The sequence below is a fragment of the Podarcis filfolensis genome, assembly GCF_964270895.1.
Source record: "Podarcis filfolensis genome assembly, chromosome: 4".
Taxonomy (NCBI): Eukaryota; Metazoa; Chordata; class Lepidosauria; order Squamata; family Lacertidae; genus Podarcis; species Podarcis filfolensis.
In genome coordinates, this window is record NC_139607.1 from 28,638,369 (window position 1) to 28,658,354 (window position 19,986).

A 19,986-nucleotide genomic window follows, 5' to 3' on the forward strand; every position below is an offset into this window, starting at 1 on the left:
TGAAGTATGTTCAGATACCACATGCTTGGGGACTACTGCATTTGCCTTTGTTTTTTCCTGCCTTAGTTTTTTTCCTATTGTGAAGGTCCTGCAAATTAAGCAGAATGTTCAACTTGCGTAATATGTGATTATTGTACCACTGTGCTAATGGGACATCTGTAGGGTATGTGTCTTCCTGTGAGTTACTCTGGCCCAGCAGTAAACAAACCTTTGGCCATTTTTAGCAAGTCCCACCCACCTGTCCTACATCTGATGTCATATATGACATCACGTGTGGGGCAAGGAATGATGGGGGGGGCAGAAGGGTGGTTTGTGGGCACATTCATAGCCCCATGCTTTTTGCAAGCTGATCATTGGTCCTTGGATGGGAATCATGCTGAATTCATTTTCCTACCCCAGTTTTGCCTTTCTCTAGCCATCAGTCCTTGGGAAAGCATTTTAGAAGCTGAGTGTGAAAAGTTAAATCTTTTCAGGCCGAATAAAAATGGCCAGCTAGCTCTGAATAACTTCTTATGTGACGGACAATAGGAAGCATTGACGTTACTCTAAATGGGCTTCAGTGGAGCTGGCGAATGCCCAAGCTTTGCTCTGTAGTGTCTTCACATTGCGTTCCATATGTGGTCCTTGATTGGTTGGGTTCACCCAGGGAGAAATTAAATGGGGGAAATGGCATCAGAGCAACAGCAATGGGCCAAACAGTATCTGAAAACAGCCCCAGCAGTAGGCTTTATAGAGGAGGAGAGTGTCACTTCCTTGAAATTGATATTGTGGCAAAAACAATACTAAGACTATAACTCAACCTTGGTACCCACTACTCTGTAGAGCAGCCTTTCTCAACCTGTGGGTCCACAGATGTTGTTGAACTACAACTCCCATCACCCCTAGCTAGCAAGGCCAGAGCCCAGGGATGATAGGAGTTGTAGTCCAACAACATCTGGGGACCCACAGGTTGAGAACCACTGCTGTAGAGCATGGTTACGCAACCTAAGGCCCGTGGGCCGGATCCGGCCCAATTGCCTTCTAAATCCAGCCCTCGGACGGTCAGGGAATCAGCGTGTTTTTACATGAGTAGAATGTGTCCTTTTATTTAAAATGCATCTCTGGGTTATTTGTGGGGCATAGGAATCCGTTCATTTCCCCCCCTTCAAAATATAGTCCGGCCCTCCACAAGGTCTGAGGGACAGTGGACCGGCCCCCTGCTGAAAAGATTTGCTGACCCCTGCTGTAGAGAGTACCTTAATAGTAATCCTTTCTGTGCTGCTGAATAGTGAAATTCATTATCGCTCTCTCCCTCTCTCCCTCTTTCTCCCTCCCCCACTCTGAAGATCCTGAAGTTCACCCACAAAATGAAGATTACTGGGGTCATGTGAATCCCATAGGACCTAGAGCATGTTACGACGAAGGAAAGAGGGTTGCCGAAACAATGTGCTATGCCTATATGAAGCAGGTAATGATTGTGACATTTGGCCGGCAGAATCAAAAACATTCAGAACTTGAGAGCTGCAACACACGATATAGAAGTACAAGGTCACTTAGATGGTGTGAGTGAAGGTTTCTGGTGAAAATCCAACATTCTCTCGCATGAAAGGATGCTGTACAATTGGTGTAGACTGCCTCCTATTCCTGATAGTGCTTGGGTACCAAACATGGTTTGCTTAGAGGCCAAACTCTGCAATATTAGTTTTGCTGGTTTGCTTGAAGTGTTCCATGCACCTGACAGTCTAGTACATGGGTAGGCAAACTAAGGCCCAGGGGCCGGATCCGGCCCCATCGCCTTCTAAATCCGGTCCGTGGACGGTCTGGGAATCAGCGTGTTTTTACATGAGTAGAATGTGTGCTTTTATTTAAAATGCATCTCTGGGTTATTTGTGGGGCATAGAAATTTGTTCATTTTTAAAAAGAAATATATAGTCCGGCCCCCCACAAGGTCTGAGGGACAGTGGACCGGCCCCCTGCTGAAAAAGTTTGCTGACCCCTGGTCTAGTAGATTAAAAATAAAAAATTAGGAACCCATTTGGTTGAAACTAGGACCTTCTTGGTAAAGACTGGTGTCTGAGAAATAGTACCAAGAACAGCAATATTATGTAGGTAGTATGGAATATGCTTAAACCATGTTAAGTGATTTGGGTTTGTTTTTGTCTTATTCTAGCATAGAGGCATGAAAATTGTAAGATAACACGGCAATGTGGGATTCTTCTCCCCCTTTTCATAAGCAAATGCAGAAGCTGGCTTTGTGTGTCTTGTTAACTGTCATCTTCTGTCTGGGGTAGGGTAGCAATAGAGAATAAAAAAAAAAAAAATTTAGTGCATTTTTTAAAAACAAAAAGCTTTTTTCTTATTCTTCCAGGAGGGCGTAGAAGTAAGAGTGGCAAGAATATTCAATACTTTTGGCCCTCGGATGCACATGAATGATGGCAGAGTTGTTAGTAACTTCATCCTGCAGGCTCTTCAGGGAGAACCCTTAACTGTACGTATTTACCATCCTGTCCTCTGAACTCAATTGCTGTTCATTGGATTTATGCGGAAGACCCAAGTAAATTAAATTGTCGCTTTGTGAAATGTCATTTGTATGAATCGTGTAGGTTTAAGAACCTGAACCCTGAACTTGAACGGTCTTGTATGTCTTAAATGTCTTAAAACGGTGCAGAAGTTCTCCGGATAAGGAATTTGCGCTGAACCACATAATCAAACTATTGTGACGGACAGTCGTTTGATTCAGGTCTTCAGTTACTGTTATAGTGCAGTCTCACTGTGTTCAATAGGACCTGATCCCAAGTAAATGTGCGTAGGATTGCAGTCTTAGTAAATATACTAAAAGACAGCTTTCCATACAAATCTGTTTTTATGTCCAGTTGTATTCTGCTTGGAAAACACCCCATAACATCAGCTAATTTATTTGCCTATCAACAGGAGTTAAAATAGAGCTTCAGTGTAATTATTTGTTTTCCACACAGGACTTGTTCAAACATGCATGTTCACTGTTGTTGGTTTTTTACCAAAATGAAATACCTCTTTGCTAAACGTGTGAACTGTCCCAATTAAAAAGGACCTTGAGTTGATATTGGGTAACCCAGAAGTTCTGACTGTGGTCATTTATCTGTGACAGCTATTCATGCATCCAGCCATCCCTTAATGCTACAGTCAAGAAATGGCGAGGATGTATGTGTTGGGCCAGTCCTTAATCATGTCTAGTGTTATGAGATAGCATCTGGTAGTTGGGCGCTTGAGTTACTATTTTTGTATTCAGTGGTGGCTCTGCTGATGAGAGGCATCCATCAATACAATATGGAAGGGGACAACCTTTGAAGATTTTCCTCCCTAAATTTGTTCAGGGCTCCCTGGATGCTTAGAGCAGATTTAAGGGAGGAACTAGGAGGAATTGGTCTCCCACAGACAGATGCTTTCTGTCTGTAAAGTTGACACTATTGGGTAAGGTAAAGGTAAAGGGACCCCTGACCACTAGGTCCAGTCGTGACCGACTCTGGGGTTGCGGCGTTCATCTCGCTTTATTGGCCGATGGAGCCAGCGTACAGCTTCCAGGTCATGGGGCCAGCATGACTATGCCACTTCTGGCGAACCAGAGCAGCACACAGAAATTCCATTTACCTTCCCACCAGAGCGGTACCTATTTATCTACTTGCACTTTGACGTGCTTTCGAACTGCTAGGTTGGCAGGAACAGGGACCGAGGAACGGGAGCTCACCCTGTTGTGGGGATTCGAACCGCCGACCTTCTGATCGGCAAGTCCTAGGCTCTGTGGTTTAACCCACAGCACCACCCGCGTCCCTACGACACTATTGGGTACCACCCAGTAAAAATAAGAAAATGAAACTTCCTATTAAGTTATTTTTTTTAACTTAGTGACCATAGTGGATTAGTTTCATGACCAATTGCTACATTAATACTTTATATTAGTAGGACAGAGCTGGGATGTGTCGTAACGTCAATAACAAACGTTTTTTTCAGGAGGGCTCTCCTGCAAAGATATTTTGATGTGCATTTTGAAGAGCAGTAAAATCTCATGAGATTCACTCCAGAGAACTGCTAAAGATTGGCACGCTTTGCTTTCTGGCAAATAACAGTGTACAAGCAGGGCTCTTGTAGCCTGTGTGTGTTTTCAGAAGACTGTTGCTAGGGCACAGGCTGATGCTACCAATCGCTCAGCTAGCCCCAGGAAAAGAAAAAGGGTGCGAATTCTTCCAACTCTGCAAACCGTCAGCAAAGGCGCAGGGGATGACTTCAAATCTTGTTTCCTTTTGTCAACCCATATACAAAGATCTGTTCCCTTCCACTTGACAAAACAAAAATAAAATTCATTCCATATGAACTGGAATACACTCTTCCTTTTCTTTTACTAAAAAAACAACAACTTTGTTTTGTAAGTGGCACATTAAAGATGATGGAGAAAAATTTGGTGCAGAGATGCTATGAAAAGTAAAGGGAAAAGGAAATAAAATCTGTAGCTAGATCAGTCTGGATCTGGCCAAACTCTGGATACAAGACTGCTTGGTGAGACTCATTTATGCCACCCTATGACCATCAAAGTGTTCGTGAGGTGTATATGAGCTAGTTTAACCCGTGCATCTAGCCATAGATAATCAAATTAAAGATCAGACCGGGACAGATTTTGCTTCCAACACACTTGTCACAAATGAATTGGAGAGGAATTATGTGTTTGTCAGTAAAAGTGATGGACATATTGATACTTCTTATCAGTAATACTCATTTTATTTTATTTTCCCCTAGGTATATGGGCCTGGGACTCAAACCAGAGCATTTCAGTATGTCAGGTATGTTTGTTTCACCTTCCTTGTTTCAGTATACCTGAGGAAGGGACACTGAACAAAAGAAGAAGAAGAATGAATGTGGAGTGCTGGGGAAGAGAAAAGCATATTTCAACATTAGTCATGTCAGAATGTTTACTTTTTGCTATTTCCTCTGCATTGTTAACTATCCCAAGTCTACAGATCAATATTTCTCAGCCCTTACAGCTTGCAGCCTATTATCCCAGTGTGTGAAACCAGTGATTTCTCCTATCTTAAAAACCAGAACATAAAGAGTAGCAGTCTGTGACCTTTCAAACCAATGCCTCTTCCTTGCATTGAAAGCTTGGAAAAGGTAGAATAATTTGAATCCACAGTTAAGCCCCTGCTTAAACTTTTAGTGTGTGTCACAAAACAGCTGCTGTCCAGTGGATTCTGAGACTGGATTGTGCAAAAGCGCCACTTATGTGAAAAGCACTACTCGCGTGGGAGTAGTGAATTCTTTTTGTTTCATGAATGGGACCGTGCAATGTTACACTGAGTTTATTTCTCCATCCCATATCTCAAGTTGACTCCTTGTGTGAGGAGGCCTTTTTTCTCTGCACAATTCAGTTAGAAATAGAGCCTCCTTAAGAGCTCTGAGGGTTTCCTGTGTTTCACCTGCTTTCTGATTTAACTTAGACAATCTCTTCAGCTAATTTTGTAATTGGCACATGCACAGGGTTTTGTTTTTTTTAATGTGGTATTCAGTTCATGCCTCCCTCTGTGCCTCCCTCTTTCTCACTAGCTTCTGATACATGCAAATACTTGTATGTATTCAATTAGACCGGCATGCAAAAAAGGAATCTTGATGTAATTGCATGATCAATTGCAATTTTTGTGCTGCGATTTTATCAATGGGCACATCGGTAGTTCTGAATGAAAGGAAAAGACCTTGACTTGAAAACAGCATAGGTGCAGCAGTGTAAACGTTAAGAAAAAAACGTTGCATCAACATCATCACTTGTTGCATGATGATTCCCACAAAACTATGCCCAGAAGTGGCTCACAGCATTAATACCTTGGTCCTGGCCCAGAAAAACAATGGGGTAATTTTGGAACCATAAACCATTGGGAGAAATTGGGATATGGTGTTCCATCTAGCTCTGCCTGCCTCTTGACAACTGGACATATGATAGCCTTCGTCCCACTGAGGCTAACGTCAGAAAAAGGGGCTGCGGACAACACTGGAAACAGTAGTTCTGTTTCCTGTACTACTGATTCAGCAAAGGTCCTTTTGCCTCGTTGAGTTTTAAGAAGCTGCAATCGTTCCACCTCTCTGTATTATCTAATCGGACTGACTGGCAATGGCTCTGCGGGGTCTTGGGCAAAAGTCTCTCACATCACCCCAAAGATCCTTTTTAGCAAGATAAGCCATGGTTTGAACCCAGGATCCCTTGCAATGCAGAGCATACTCTGGCAGAACTTCTGTCCACATAAGGTGACACAGATAGGTGCATATCCCAGCTCTGTAAGCTTTAAAATGCACCGGGAGAAAGGCAGGATACAAATAAAATCCCAATTACATCATTTACGCAGATTAGGATTCCTACTGATGGTTACAATAAAAACCCAGCACTATCCTATTCCTTCCAGTATCTTCTGCTTTTCCAGTGTCTTGAATGCCACTGTGGTGCTAAATAAACGTCAAATTTTGTTAAGAACAGAATAGCAGACACTAAAGTAGGAAATAGCTGCCTTAGCAGTCTGAAATCCGAAGTGCAGGTTTTCAGAAGACAGTAGTTTATATTTCTGGGTTGAAAAATGATCGTGTTAGAGGACTCGGTCCATTGCTGCCATCTTGTGTTTGCACAATGGATATGCAATTTGTATTTAGAAACCAGTGATTTGAGCCAGCGGGGCTTTTAAGATGATGGTGCACTGACAATGGTGGTAGGCTCTAGTCTACAAAAGGCACAGTAGATTGCTTAACCTTTAAAGTGCTGCTATAGTCCCCTATTTTCTCCTCCCTCCCTTTTCTATCTTGCTGTATATATATATAAAAAACTTTAATAATAATTAAATTCTGCTACAGTCAAATACAACTTTTCCGGAGGTTTTAAATCATTTAGTTGATTACTGTTATTCAGCGGGAGCTTGATCAATTTGGAAACTGAGGTGGAGGAGAGGGCAGTCAGATTTCCCTAGGTTTGTAGCTGAGTAGCAGTATTTGTCCCGTCCTGCACATGCCCAAATTTAGTGCGACAAAGACATGAAAGCGCAGTTTTCTTAAAAAAACAACAAATCAGTACTACTGGAATTCTCTGCCCAGATTAATGAACACTGCATACTTAAGTAGAGGGCAGACACAGATTGTGTTTGTGGTCAAGTAAATCAGTTTTTAGTACTTTTAAATTGGATGTGAACTGTTCACATGGTTCCTTCAATGCGCTACTTGAATGCATCTTGTTTTTGCCTGCTGCTTGGTACTGTATGGAAATGGATAAGGCAGAAATTCATTGCTCCAGTGCATAATGTGCTCTGCTAGAAGCCCACCTAAGGCTGTTAAAGTTGCTGCCGCACGGTTTCCCCCCTAAAATCAGCATTTTGGACAGTCAGGCTGTAAAACACACGAGGAAGTAAGTCTGTTCAAGCTGTGTTGTCATGTATTGTTTTGTTTTTCCAGCGACCTTGTGAATGGGCTGGTGGCCTTAATGAACAGCAATGTCAGCAGTCCTGTTAACTTGGTAAGCACGTGGTTTTCTTCTTTCCTTTTTTCTCATTGATCTAAGTCTAAGACCCTGTGTTGGAATTACGTGCCCATTCTCTTAATCCGTTGAATCCAGTCATGTGAGAAACGTTTGGCATTATGAAGTTCTGAGAATAATGGTAGTGATGTACCCTCCCTCCCTTTCCTCCTTTTGCCACAAACATGCTCAGCACACTGAGAACAATCGGCATTGTGAATTTACCGGCATTCTTCCTCCTCTTCAGATATTATCGGCTTTTGATTGTGAGCGAAGCCTTTGCAAGCCAGAATTTATAAGTTCAGTTCAGCGTTGCAGTGTGTTGACGTCGGCATATGTAATGCTAGAGACTGGGCCAGATTCAGCTAACCCAGTGCACTAGCAGAAACCGCCACAAGGACACATGTTGGCACCGTGGGACTTCCTCCACTTCGTGTGACCCATGCACCCCCCCAAGTCCACTCTTGGGGGTCAGGAGAACCCCCTGTGGGGGGAAAAGAGAGATTGTTCCATCCGGCAAGCAGAATGGCTTGCATTGGTGGAAAGATATTATTAACGCAATGTCAGATTCCACACTGTGACTTTCCCCACCTAAGTTTCCTCTCCCAGGATTGTATTATGGAAACAGAAATTGCCTTAAGCAGTTTAGACTCATGTTTGTAAATATTACCTGTGGGCTTTTACTCCTGCTCTGAAATGTGGTAACAACTAGTAACATCATTTTTGGTCGAAGGTTGCTGGTGTGTAGTGGGTTCTCCTTGCATAAGGAGGGGGAATCACGGTCGTCTAGCTGTTCCTCCTCCCCATTGAGCATCACCTCACACAATTGCCATTCTGTTCGTGAGGGTTTGTTCACTCCCACTCTCAAGACGGGAGGCTGCAGAGAGAAGGGAGAGGCAGGAAACCACATCCTGTTCACAGCACAAAAGTTAGGATCTAGTCCAGGCATCCCCAAACTTGGCCCTCCAGATGTTTTGGGACTACAATTCCCATCATCCCTGACCACTGGCCCTGTTGGGGATCATGGGAGTTGTAGTCCCAAAACATCTGGAGGGCCAAGTTTGCCTGTGCCTGATCTAGTCCTTTTATTTGCTAGTTACCTTATTGCTCTTTTTTATAAAGCTCTTTTTTGCGTGTAAAATGTCATTTTAATAGTGCTTCTTATATCCTTAGGGGAATCCAGAAGAACACTCTATTTTAGAGTTTGCCCAGTTAATTAAGAAACTTGTTGGTAAGTATGACATATAATTGCCCTGAACAAACTTGGAACAGCTTGCATACTTGTACCCATTGGGGTTTATCCAGTAGAACGGCATGAGTGGAGAAGAGGTTCACCTGGTGGGGTGGAGCTGCAACACCACTAGCTTCCCAGCAGCGCTGCTTAACGAAAAGGTAGTTCCCACGAAGTTGGCGCCCCAGTAAGCAGCAGCAACCCTGCTGCCAGGAAGCCACTTCTGCTTGGTTGCAGACTTTGGGCTGGAGTCATAATGAGGGAAATTGTAAGAGATACATGCCTGGTGCCAGCTTTTTATCTTTTTAAGGTATCAGGCAAAACGTTCCCATTTTACCTGGGCTTTTGGCGTGTAATTTGAAAGGTTTGAGGGATTTGGGGCCTCTCTTAGTTCTGTAAGGCCTAACTTCGTAGTAGTGTGTTTAAGATTTTTTATTGGTTGGTTGGTATACTTTTAAGTTGCTTTGGGTCACTTTTGTGAGGAAAGCGACTAATAAATATTAGGGCAATAGCATTATCTACCATTATTAGGATGTTCTGATTCCCCACACTATTGGAATCACACGAGGTATGAGTGAGAAAATGCATACTTGCTTCCTCCACACCACTTTTTACATTCTTGAGGCAAATGGCTGAACGGGGAGGGGGGGAGCTGTTAACACCTTGTGTGATTCAGAATATTACAGTATGCAAATAGTATACTTTCTGCTTCAGAAGTTAGATCTCCAACTTTATGAAGCGTGGCAGGAATTACTGGGGACATGGGGCGACTCCAGCCCTCTCACCGATACTCTTACCTCAGCAGATGAGAAATTAGAACAGCTGGATGGGACTTAGGAAGGAAAAGTATTTACATGGGCAGAAGAGATTGTGTGCCTGCAGAACACTGGCTTGCAGCCAGCTAAGCTTCCATGATGGTGTACCCCTGTATCTCAGCCCAGCCCACTTTACTTAGCAGGATACCCCGACCCCCAGTGGAACATTTTTAGGGGTGCATCAGGAAGAGTGGACAAGGAAGCTACTTTCTGCCGGAACTGTTACTTGCACTTAATGTTGGGTTGGGCCTTCTGGGTTTCCAGCTGCAAGGATGATGGGGCTGCATTATAACTGCATGGACTTGTGTGGTCTCTTGACTTTGTGCACCATAGTTTAGGGGAGTCGTAGGTGTGTGAAGCCTTGGTTTCAGCCTGTCTTGGAAAACAGGTGCGGTATAGGGGGACATTTGAAAACTACCTGTTTTGATTTGTTTCAGACTTCTGAAACTGTTAGTCGATCACCAGAAACCAATGTCGCTTTGTAATATTTGCGTGTTTGGTGTTTTTGTTATTGGCAGGCAGTGGAAGTGAAATCCAGTTTCTGTCAGAAGCTCAAGATGACCCTCAGAAAAGGAAGCCTGACATCAGGAAAGCCAAGTTACTACTTGGTTGGGAACCTGTGGTATGTAATTCTAGAGTTAACAGTGTTGTGTGCAAGTATTTTTGAAAGGCAACACCATCAAGAAATAAATAATGCTCTGTGTTCCTTGCTGTGCAGGGCAAATCTAATGAAATTCTTTCCATGTTGTGCTACCTCCTTTTGGGAAGAGTTCTTCTCCACCCCCACCCACCCCCAAAAATCAATATTGCTGCTGCGCCTTGATAGATAATAGCCACACTTCTGGTTTTCATCTTTAAAACAAACAGCTAAGCTAGTTAAATCTAGAGCAAATAAGCAGGGGCCCTTGAGAGCGAAAGTGATTTTAACAAAGGCAGTGCAGGAAAATGTGTGTTTGTGGATCTGACTCTGCTCCCACTGAAACAAGTTTTATTGAACAGTAGGTCATTATAGAGTGGTAATGATTGATTGTGCTTTCTACCTTTCCGACGGAGATGCCTTGAGAATCCTTAACATCCATTTTCTTAGCAGTAGCACTGCTAGTAGGAAAGCAGAATGCTTTTTGTGTGTGTGTCTGCATGCAGGTTGGGTGTAGGTTTGAAATAAAGCCTGTGTGAAGCTCTGCTATCCCCCCCCCCCCAGAAGCTAGTATAGTTTTGTACTATATAGTTCAGTGGGGAGTAAACGCTAGAGGTGTGCAACAAACACCTGTCCGCCTTAGTTCAGACACATTCTTACATGTATAATTTATCATCGTTGTGGTTTTGATTTTTTTCAGAGAGCTTCCTTAGGTTGTATCCCACTCTGGTGTTGATTTAATGAAGAGCAGGTTAAAAATTACCTAAATAAAATAATAAAAGGGCGGTAGTTCAGTGGTGCATTCTGTACACAAATAACGCCCGTTGAGGTTTACTTCTGAGTTTTGGCTTGCAGCTAACTTGTTTCTAGGCTGCGTATTTTGTAAGTAGGCAGAAAAGTATTGGAGCAAGAGACTGAGAATTCCTTACTCAGAATAGATAATTGCTGCAATCCTAGCTTCAGTTTATTCAAGTGAGTAACAGTCCAAAAATTCTGAGGGAGCTTGATTATTCATTTTGTCAGCCGCATTTTTCATTATCTGTGAGCAAGTGCCTCTGCGACAGAGGTCATTGGAAATGGCTGGGAGTAGACCGGATCTGCTGAAAGGTGATAAACAGAGGTACAAAAAGGTAGATATGGCGAAGTTGGGCATTCCACTTATTGTGCCCTCAAAACCCACCAGTTCTCCTCAGGGAGAACTTTGGGAACCCAACTTACCATCTTCCAGGTAGCTTTACAAATTCCTATAGGAACTCTTCACCCCTGTCTTAAGCTATTGGAAGAGGTGGTGCCTGGAGATTGTGATACTTCCAACACACTCCACAGTTTTGATGAATGCAGTACTCTAGTCTACGGTTACTGCCAGATTTTACTGCGGACACGTGTTGAAGAGGTCCCAAACTCATGCCATAGCAGTTTCTTATCTTTTTCCCCATGGCCAGGGATGATGGGAGTTGTAGTCCAGTAAAAGTGGAAGAAATAGAAGAGGGAGGTGTGCCTCTCCCCACTTCCATATTTTGCTAATAATGTAGAGGAGGAATAAGTCAGAAGGGGCAAAGGAGAAGGTGGTACTTAAGGATTGCCAGTTACCTACCTCCAGTGCTTCCCCCCCCCCCCGGTCCCAAAGGTGTGGGAATGCACCTCTCTGAGAAGACCCATCCCAGAGCCCATCTTTGGGCTGGGGGTGTGTGTCTCCTCGAGAGCCAGACTCTATCATGCTCTGTTGCAGTGCTGCCTCAGCTGGCTTTGCATGGTCTATCTTCCTCTTTTCCCCAAGAGGCAGCTGTGGTGGAGGCAGGGGGAGATGGAAATGTTCCTTTGCCCGCATGCCTGATCTCCCCCCGCCACTCATACAATCTCAGGCTCTGTATTGCTTGCCTGCCTTCGCCTGAGCTTTTCCTCTTGATGCATTTGGTCTCCCTAAGAGGAAAGGTGCAGCGAACCTGCTCAGGAGAAGGCAGGCAATTGCCATCCAGCCCAGACACGTGCGGGCGAAGGAGCAGCCTTCGCAGCCTTCTCCCCAACCCCATGAACTCTCTCCATACCATGGAGATCACATGGGGTGGAAGGGATTGAGTTTGGGCTACTTCTTCACTCACGATCTCCACCCCATTGATCAGGAAAAGAGGGAGCCTGCCCCACTTTCTCAGATGGTAGAGTACCTTCACAGGCTTCCCCTGCCTGCCTGTTTTGCTGAAAATCCTCAGCAAAGCCCTGCTGCACCTCCAACTCATGAGGAGACCCTCTCTGAAAGGTGCCAGGACACCATTCAAGCTAGGGGAAAACCCTCCTTCCTACTTCATAGATTTTAAGGTATGAACAGGCCAATTGACAGAGCTACTAAGTTTTCGCGGGAATTGCCACTGGATGCAAATGCTGTCTTAAGTTATTTGGTGAAGTATCTGTAAATGCACCACCTAGAGCTCCTTGGAGGAACGGTGGGATATAAATGCATTAAGCAAATTAAATAAATAACCCTGTTTGACATACTTATGACAATCACAATGAGCAAATAAGCACTTTTATAACTTGACTCACTCGGCTGTATCTCTCTTTGGTAACAGGTCCCGTTGGAAGAAGGTTTAAATAAAGCAATTCATTACTTTCGCAAAGAATTGGAATATCAAGCAAATAATCAATATATTCCTAAACCAAAACCTGCCAGGATAAAAAAAGGAAGAACCAGACACAACTAAAAACTCTTTAAGTCGGAAAGGAATTGAAAACCTTTCCTTGTGTTTGAAAGGTGTAATTTGTCTTTTGTTAAAAAGACTTCCGAAACAGGTATCATGAAGAAAAACTGGAAATTTCACTCTGAAGCTTGCTTTAAAGAAGTGGATGTGCCTAAATAAGAAAACTGCAATCTTTGCCTTGCACTTTTTAAATCTGTCTTTTTATGTAAAATAGGATAGAAGCATCCTTTTTTTAGTATCTTCAAGTTTTTATATCTTGCTGTGAGATCATTTTGTTGTGACTGTCCTTGACAGTTTTATTTACTGGTTTCTTTGTGAAGCTGCAGATGGGATGGGAAAATGCCAATTTATTTATAAAAAGTGGGTACTTTAAATGAGAGATACTATGCATAAAGAAAAAAAAGAGCAAGCAGTATTGTCAGGTGATTGAAAACACTGGCATCTAGTATTATAGGATTATAATAAAAAGAATTCTGTATAAGAGCTTTATGTATTCTTTTGAAATTGGGTTTTCTCCCCCCAAATGTTTAGTTCTAGTTGCACACTTGAATTTGAAAATATTTTCACTGACTTTCATGGATAAATGCTATTTTAAATCACTACTGTGTTGTGCACAATCTGGGGGAAAGTTAATGTATTATTGGTTACCAGTGGTTGAATATGCTATTTTAATAAAATATTGAAACTTACAAATATCAGTTTTTCATGTAAGAACGCTGCAACCGTGTGTTGTGCCTTCATGCATATTGACAAAGTTACAGAAAACTTACATTGGTGGTCTCTCTTTCTTTCAGTAACTGGTCCTCTTGAGTACTAACAGTGTATAAGGTTGTAAGCAATTCTTTTCATAAAGTACAACCTAGTCAAAGATAATTTCATGATCTTAAATGAGTAGGCACTTACGGTTTATATAGCCTAGTCCGTTTTTTCCTGCACTGTAGCAAACACAGAGGAAACTACATTGCTATTTGTAGTACTAATTAACACATTATTCATATTCCCCTAATTTAGTTATAATGCAAAATCCCTACACGAACAGTATCGTACTGTTTTATTTAAAGTAGTAGAACATTATTATAACAGTATAATGATGGCGCCCATGCTAACTTGGAGGGTTGAAGACAGAGGGCCACCAACTTGGACATCTTTGAAAATAGGATTTGACAAATTCATGGAAGATAGTCCTACCAGTTGCTGGAAACCGCAAGAGGGGAGAGTGTTGTGCTCAAGTTCGCTTTGTGGGTGCACCATAGTCATCTGGGGGGTTGGTCACTGTGAGAAGATGCTGGACTAAATGAGTCAATGGCCTGATCCAACAGGCTCTTAAGTTCCTGTTGCAACCCTGTAAGCAATTGTTTCTGCCAGTATATGAATGTTTAGAGTCTGAATTCACACTTTTTTTGGGGGGAGGGGGCACATTGATTTTACCAAAGCAATATGCCACCTGCTGTCCTTCAAGATAACTGAAATTTCATAAGGTAACCATGCTGTCTCACAATAATTTCACCAAAAATAGTGGGAAGAATACTTATCAAGAAAGTTTAATGCTAACGTTTATACATGTTATGCTACTGAGTGGATATAAAAACTTTTTTTTGTTATTAATGTTTATAACAAACTAGTTAATTTCAAAGAAGCGTAAGAGGCACCTTTGGGCGGTAGCCGTCTTCCTGGCGTTCTAATCCAGAGAAGGAAAGATGAGCTTAATAATCGTCATAATTGACACTTGCTCCATGCCTAAAGGTATGTGGGTTTCGTGGGCCAATAGGTGCGTCTTCATCATAATGATGATGGTAATAACCACCGTAATATTCATGGCCACTACGGCCTAGGTTTGTCCAGTAGGAGACGTCATCTTCAAATTTCTGCATACAAGGAAAAAAAAATAGTGGTAGCAATTAGCTACTAGCTGCAACTTCACCATACAAGGGTTCAGCACCTTTGTAAATAGTAACAACTTCCTGTATTGCATTGGAAGGTTTCTCTTTTATTCATACTGTTACCCAAATCAACTTATGCATGCAATTCTTTTATATGCAGTGTTTTTTGTTATGGGTCTGAGAAGAAACAAAGCAAAGCTTTAGGATTAAAAAACCCCAAACCATTAAAAATGATTTGAAACCTGCGCAATATTTAAAAAGTTGATTAGAAGCCTGCACAATCTTTCACATTTGAAAACATAACCCACAGCCTGATCATGCTGATAGCTCAGTCAGTAAGAGCGTGAAACCCTTAATCTCAGGGACCTGGGTTCGAGCCTCATGCTGGGGAAAATATTCCTGCATTGGAGGGGGCTGGACTAGATGACTCTCGGGGTCTCTCCCAACTCTACAATTCTATGAGCCTATGCTTATCCAACATCACGTGTGTTGAGGACTCATTTTCACTGCTCTAGACTGGCACCCATTTTGCACAATATTCACATTAAATTAAAAACCTCCCTGTATTTAAGCACTTTGTACCAATTTAAAAAGGACGCGGGTGGCGCTGTGGGTTAAACCACAGAGCCTAGGACTTGCCGATCAGAAGGTCGGCGGTTCGAATCCTCGCGACGGGGTCAGCTCCCGTTGCTCGGTCCCTGCTCCTGCCAACCTAGCAGTTCGAAAGCATGTCAAAGTGCAAGTAGATAAATAGGTATCGCTCCGGCAGGAAGGTAAATGGCATTTCCATGCGCTGCTCTGGTTCGCCAGAAGCAGCTTAGTCATGCTGGCCACATGACCCAGAAGCTGTACGCCGGCTCCCTCAACCAATAAAGCAAGATGAGCGTCGCAACCCCAGAGTCGGTCACGACTGGACCTAATGGTCAGCGGTCCCTTTACCTTTACCAATTTAAAATTCCTAGACATGAAGAATGAGTATAGGCTGTTTTCAACAATTTACCTAGCTCAGAGAGGTTTCAAAACATTAGTTTTACATATTATCTTGAACTCTGAAATTCTATAAAATCAACTCAACTTCAAATTCTGACCTATATCCCAAACCCTCGAAATGTTTGCTGTATATTTAATCACTTCTTATTACAGTAGTACCTCATTTCACTGCTCTTAGCCTATGATGATGCTATATCACTCCAAAGAAAACAATCTCATTAATGTTTATGGTTATGAAAGGATGCCAGTTTTGTTTGTTTGTAATCCAAATTATGATATCTTCAAATAAAGCACAATGTGCCTTGTTACTTATGAAGAAAAGCAATAATTAATATTATTGGACCTTTTTATCTGCCCAGGTTTATGAATACTTTTGATTCACAATTATTTAAAACGAGATTTAAAGGTAAGTAAATTATATAGTAGTTTACATTTTTGTAGTTTTCCTAGCTTCAATATTTAAGCTACTGTTAGAATATCTCTCCGGTCCAGCAAAACCACACAACAGCCATGGAACTCAATAAATTTTCCTTTGCCATATTCAGGTACTACAATACATTCATGTAATACATTGCTGCATTTTAATATGTGGTACCAAATTGCTGTATAAATCCCCAGAGCAAAATCTGTATTAAGTTTTGTTCCACACAATATTTAGAAGAAAACTATCCAAAAGTTTCCCTTTATTGTTACATTTTCTTTTTAAAATGCAGGAACTGCCAATGCTACTACTAAAGATAGCATTGAGCAGTGCAAAAGTTGTATCTTTTACTTCCTGATTTGTGTATCTACAAAGTTGTAAAATTGTTGCTTTCCTTGAGAAAATTGGCCACAAGATTGCCAGTCTTATGTCTCTGATGCTGTCAGTTGTCTTCTACATTAAAGTCATTGGGTCAACTGCTGTTTCCCTTAAAAGGAGGAAAACACACTGACCTGCCCTTCTCTGACAGTGTTATTAGGTGTTGTGTGTTCAAAATCAGAAATTTGACATCTTAGTTGGATGGTGGGCAGTAGGTACCTGGAGTCTCAGAGCACTTTTTATCCCGTATCAAACTATTTGCAAGCAGTGCAGGGTGATGTCATATGACTGATAGGTGGGTAGTGCCATCCGTCTGTCCAATCTGACTCATGAAGGGTAAGGAAGATGACGATCTGGCCACTGACCCAGATCAGGTTTCCTAGTTCTGTTCTAAGAGGTGGGATGGATTATCCCATTCCTGCTTCTATGAACTTCACCTAATCAGACCCAAGTTAACCACTAGAAAACTCCCCTTTCCAGACCATGCCTGCTTCTATCTGAAAGGAAAATACTCTAAACCCTGTTTCACACGAAGATGACGAAAACAATAATAAAAAGTAAATTAATTGACATAACAATTGGAGGGGGCTTCAGTGAGTTGCCTTTTCGGATGTTCCAGAACAGAAAACGTTGCCACTTACTGCTTCATCAAAGCCTAAGTAGAGAAATTGCTGGTACCACTGCTGTACATCTGGTTGACTCCTATCCCACAGCTGCCGCTTCTGACGTTTCAAGCTGCTCAAAAACTCCTTGGCCTTATCTTCTTTGACAGACACATCTGCCTTAACCGGAACAGGAGCTGAAATGCAAGAGACAGCAAACTCACGAACAGTTTAACCTAAAGGTTGCTTACTCTAGATAACGTCACTTGTCGCAAGCAGGTAGAATCATAGAATAGAATCATAGAATCATAGAGTTGGAAGAGACCACAAGGGCCATCGAGTCCAACCCCCTGCCAAGCAGGAAACACCATCAGAGCACTCCTGACATATGGTTGTCAAGCCTCTGCTTAAAGACCTCCAAAGAAGGAGACTCCACCACACTCAATTACATGTTTTGGATTGACAGGTGGAAGGGGCTGGTAGGAGTTGGGGGTCCAAACACCTGAAGGGTCTATACTCTATAGGTTCCTCAGCCCTGCTCTTAAGTACCTTTCAATGCTTATAACAGGAGCCAGCACACTTTCAGCAGGGGGCCGGCCCACTGTCCCTCAGACCTTGCGGAGGCCGGACTATATTTTGAAAAAAAAAATAAAAAATGAATTCCTATGCCCCGCAAATAACCTAGAGATGCATTTTAAATAAAAGCACACATTCTACTCATGTAAAAACACCAGGCAGACCCCACAAATAACCCAGAATGCATTTTAAATAAAAGGACACATTCTACTCATGTAAAAACACACTGATTCCCGGACCGTCCACGGGCCAGATTTAGAAGGCGATTGGGCCGGATCCGGCCCCCGGGCCTTAGTTTGCCTACCCATGGCTTATAAACAAGAATAAATAAAATACATAATCCATTCTGAAGATCAAAATACATAAAACCTTTGCATGTGGATCTGTTACGCAACTTTGCATGCTTAATTCTGTGTTGCTTTGTGTGACAAGCACATACACTGTATATCAAAACATGAGAACAGGTAGTTACAGGTAGGTAGCCGTGTTGGTCTGCTGTAGTCAAAACAAAATAAAAAAATTCCTTCCAGTAGCACCTTAGAGACCAGCTAAGTTTGTTATTGGTATGAACTTTTGTGTGCATGAAGAAGTGCGCATGCACACAGAAGCTCATACCAATAACAAACTTAGTTGGTCTCTTTAAGGTACTACTAGAAGGAATTTTTTTATTTTGTTATGAGAACAGGTATTCTGTGATACTGGACAATTGCGGTGAAGTATCCCTGAGTATTGTACTGGCACATGAAGGATGACCCCCAGACACGAGTCTAGAACTACATGTTCTGTCTTCCTCTGATTTCTTGCAACAGTGGTCATCACAGCCTGTAAAAACTAGATTGAAGGGTGCATTTGACTTTCACTGACCTGGTCTTTCCCACAGTCCCTAATGGGACAGTTGCACAAGGGGAAACACACGTGGGAAATGAAGTGTCCCTCTTTTTACAAGTCATTTAATCCCTTGAAAATTTCTCCCACTTGCCACCTTCTGAAACAGACCCAAGATGGCTCTGGTTTGAGTTACCATATTTTTCGCCCCATAGGACGCTCCGTCCCATAGGACGCACCTAGTTTTTTGGGGGGGAAAGAAAGGAATTTTTTTTTCCTTTATTTCCCCCCCAAAAAGCAGGTCAGAGAAACCGAACCAGGTCGAGGAACAGCGGGATGGCGGTGCTGCGCCTCCCTGCTGTCCCCCGAGCTTATGGGGCTGGCCGATGTCTGCCCAGCGCGAGGGGCGCTCTGATTCAGGGCGCCCCGCCCGCTGGGCGGCAGGCTGCTATCCGCAGCGTGGGGAGCTCTGCGGGGAACTCCTGCAGGGCTCCCCACGCTGCGGATGTATGCCTGGCGCGAGGGGCACTCTGTTTCAGGGCGCCCTGCCCGCCGGGCGGCAGGCTGCTATCCGCAGCGTGGGGAGCCCTGCGGGGAGCTCCTGCAGGGCTCCCCATGCTGCGGATGTGTTCCGGAAGTGCCGGGCGCCCTGAAAGCAGAGCGCCCGACGCTCCAGGAAGCAGGCTGCTATCCGCAGCCTAGACATCCCTGCAGGACCTCCCGTAGGGCTGCCTAGGCTGCGGATGTGTTCCCGAAGCGCTGGGCGCTCTGCTTTCAGGGCGCCCGACGCTCCGGGAAGCAGGCTGCTCCCGCAGGGCTGCCTAGGCTGCGGATGTCTTCCTGAAGCCTGGAGAGGGAGAGGGGTCGGTGCGCACCGACCCCTCTCGCTCTCCAAGCTTCAGCGAAAGCCTGCATTCGCCCCATAGGACGCACCCAGATTTCCCCTTCATTTTTGGAGGGGAAAAAGTGTGTCCTATAGGGCGAAAAATACGGTAGCTGCTGTTTTTCTGGCAAGTAACAGCTGAGGCAGAAAGAGGCATCAGTTGGAGACAGAAAACTTACCTTCCCGTCTTTGGAGCATCAGCTTAAGTTTATTTCCTCTTGATACATCTAAAGGAATCCAAAATCAAAATAAATCAGGATTGAAAGAATTTACAAGGTTTCCTGCAAAGCACTGCTCTCTTAATATGAGTTGTGAATGTACTTGAGACAGCTGAGCCTACAGAAAACAAGATGCTTCTGTCGCCAAATGAAGGTCTTTCTCTTTTCCGCCCAGTGCTTACTTGCAATAGTAAATTGTAGAAATTTGCCTGACTGTAGCCCCACCCCAATCCAAGGAACTAAGGGGTCTCCTTCCAGACAAGTGTAATGTTAGAAGTTGGCACCTAAATCCAATTAGAGAACTGAGGCAAGGTTAACCAACCTGGTACCCTTCAGATGTTGTTTGTG

The 19,986-nt window shown here is 43.2% G+C and overlaps 2 protein-coding genes across 5 annotated transcripts in view; one reads left to right on the top strand and one right to left on the bottom strand.

Annotated features, from left to right (window-relative positions):
• The window catches only part of UXS1 (UDP-glucuronate decarboxylase 1), a 39,650-nt gene extending 26,092 nt beyond the window's left edge, over positions 1-13,558 (top strand). For both annotated transcript variants that reach the window (XM_083610853.1, XM_083610854.1), the window contains exons 9-15: positions 1,326-1,447; positions 2,348-2,467; positions 4,747-4,790; positions 7,429-7,489; positions 8,663-8,720; positions 10,054-10,157; positions 12,737-13,558. In XM_083610853.1, coding sequence (XP_083466979.1) covers positions 1,326-1,447; positions 2,348-2,467; positions 4,747-4,790; positions 7,429-7,489; positions 8,663-8,720; positions 10,054-10,157; positions 12,737-12,868 — 641 coding nt within the window. In that variant the 3' untranslated portion in view covers positions 12,869-13,558. The remainder of the gene's footprint in view (positions 1-1,325; positions 1,448-2,347; positions 2,468-4,746; positions 4,791-7,428; positions 7,490-8,662; positions 8,721-10,053; positions 10,158-12,736) is intronic.
• Positions 13,559-14,390: 832 nt separating this feature from the next.
• The window catches only part of ECRG4 (ECRG4 augurin precursor), a 35,222-nt gene continuing 29,626 nt past the window's right edge, over positions 14,391-19,986 (bottom strand). For all 3 annotated transcript variants that reach the window (XM_083611045.1, XM_083611047.1, XM_083611046.1), the window contains 3 exons: positions 19,600-19,647; positions 17,176-17,333; positions 14,391-14,730 (listed from right to left, as the gene is read on the bottom strand). In XM_083611045.1, coding sequence (XP_083467171.1) covers positions 14,569-14,730; positions 17,176-17,333; positions 19,600-19,647 — 368 coding nt within the window. In that variant the 3' untranslated portion in view covers positions 14,391-14,568. The remainder of the gene's footprint in view (positions 14,731-17,175; positions 17,334-19,599; positions 19,648-19,986) is intronic.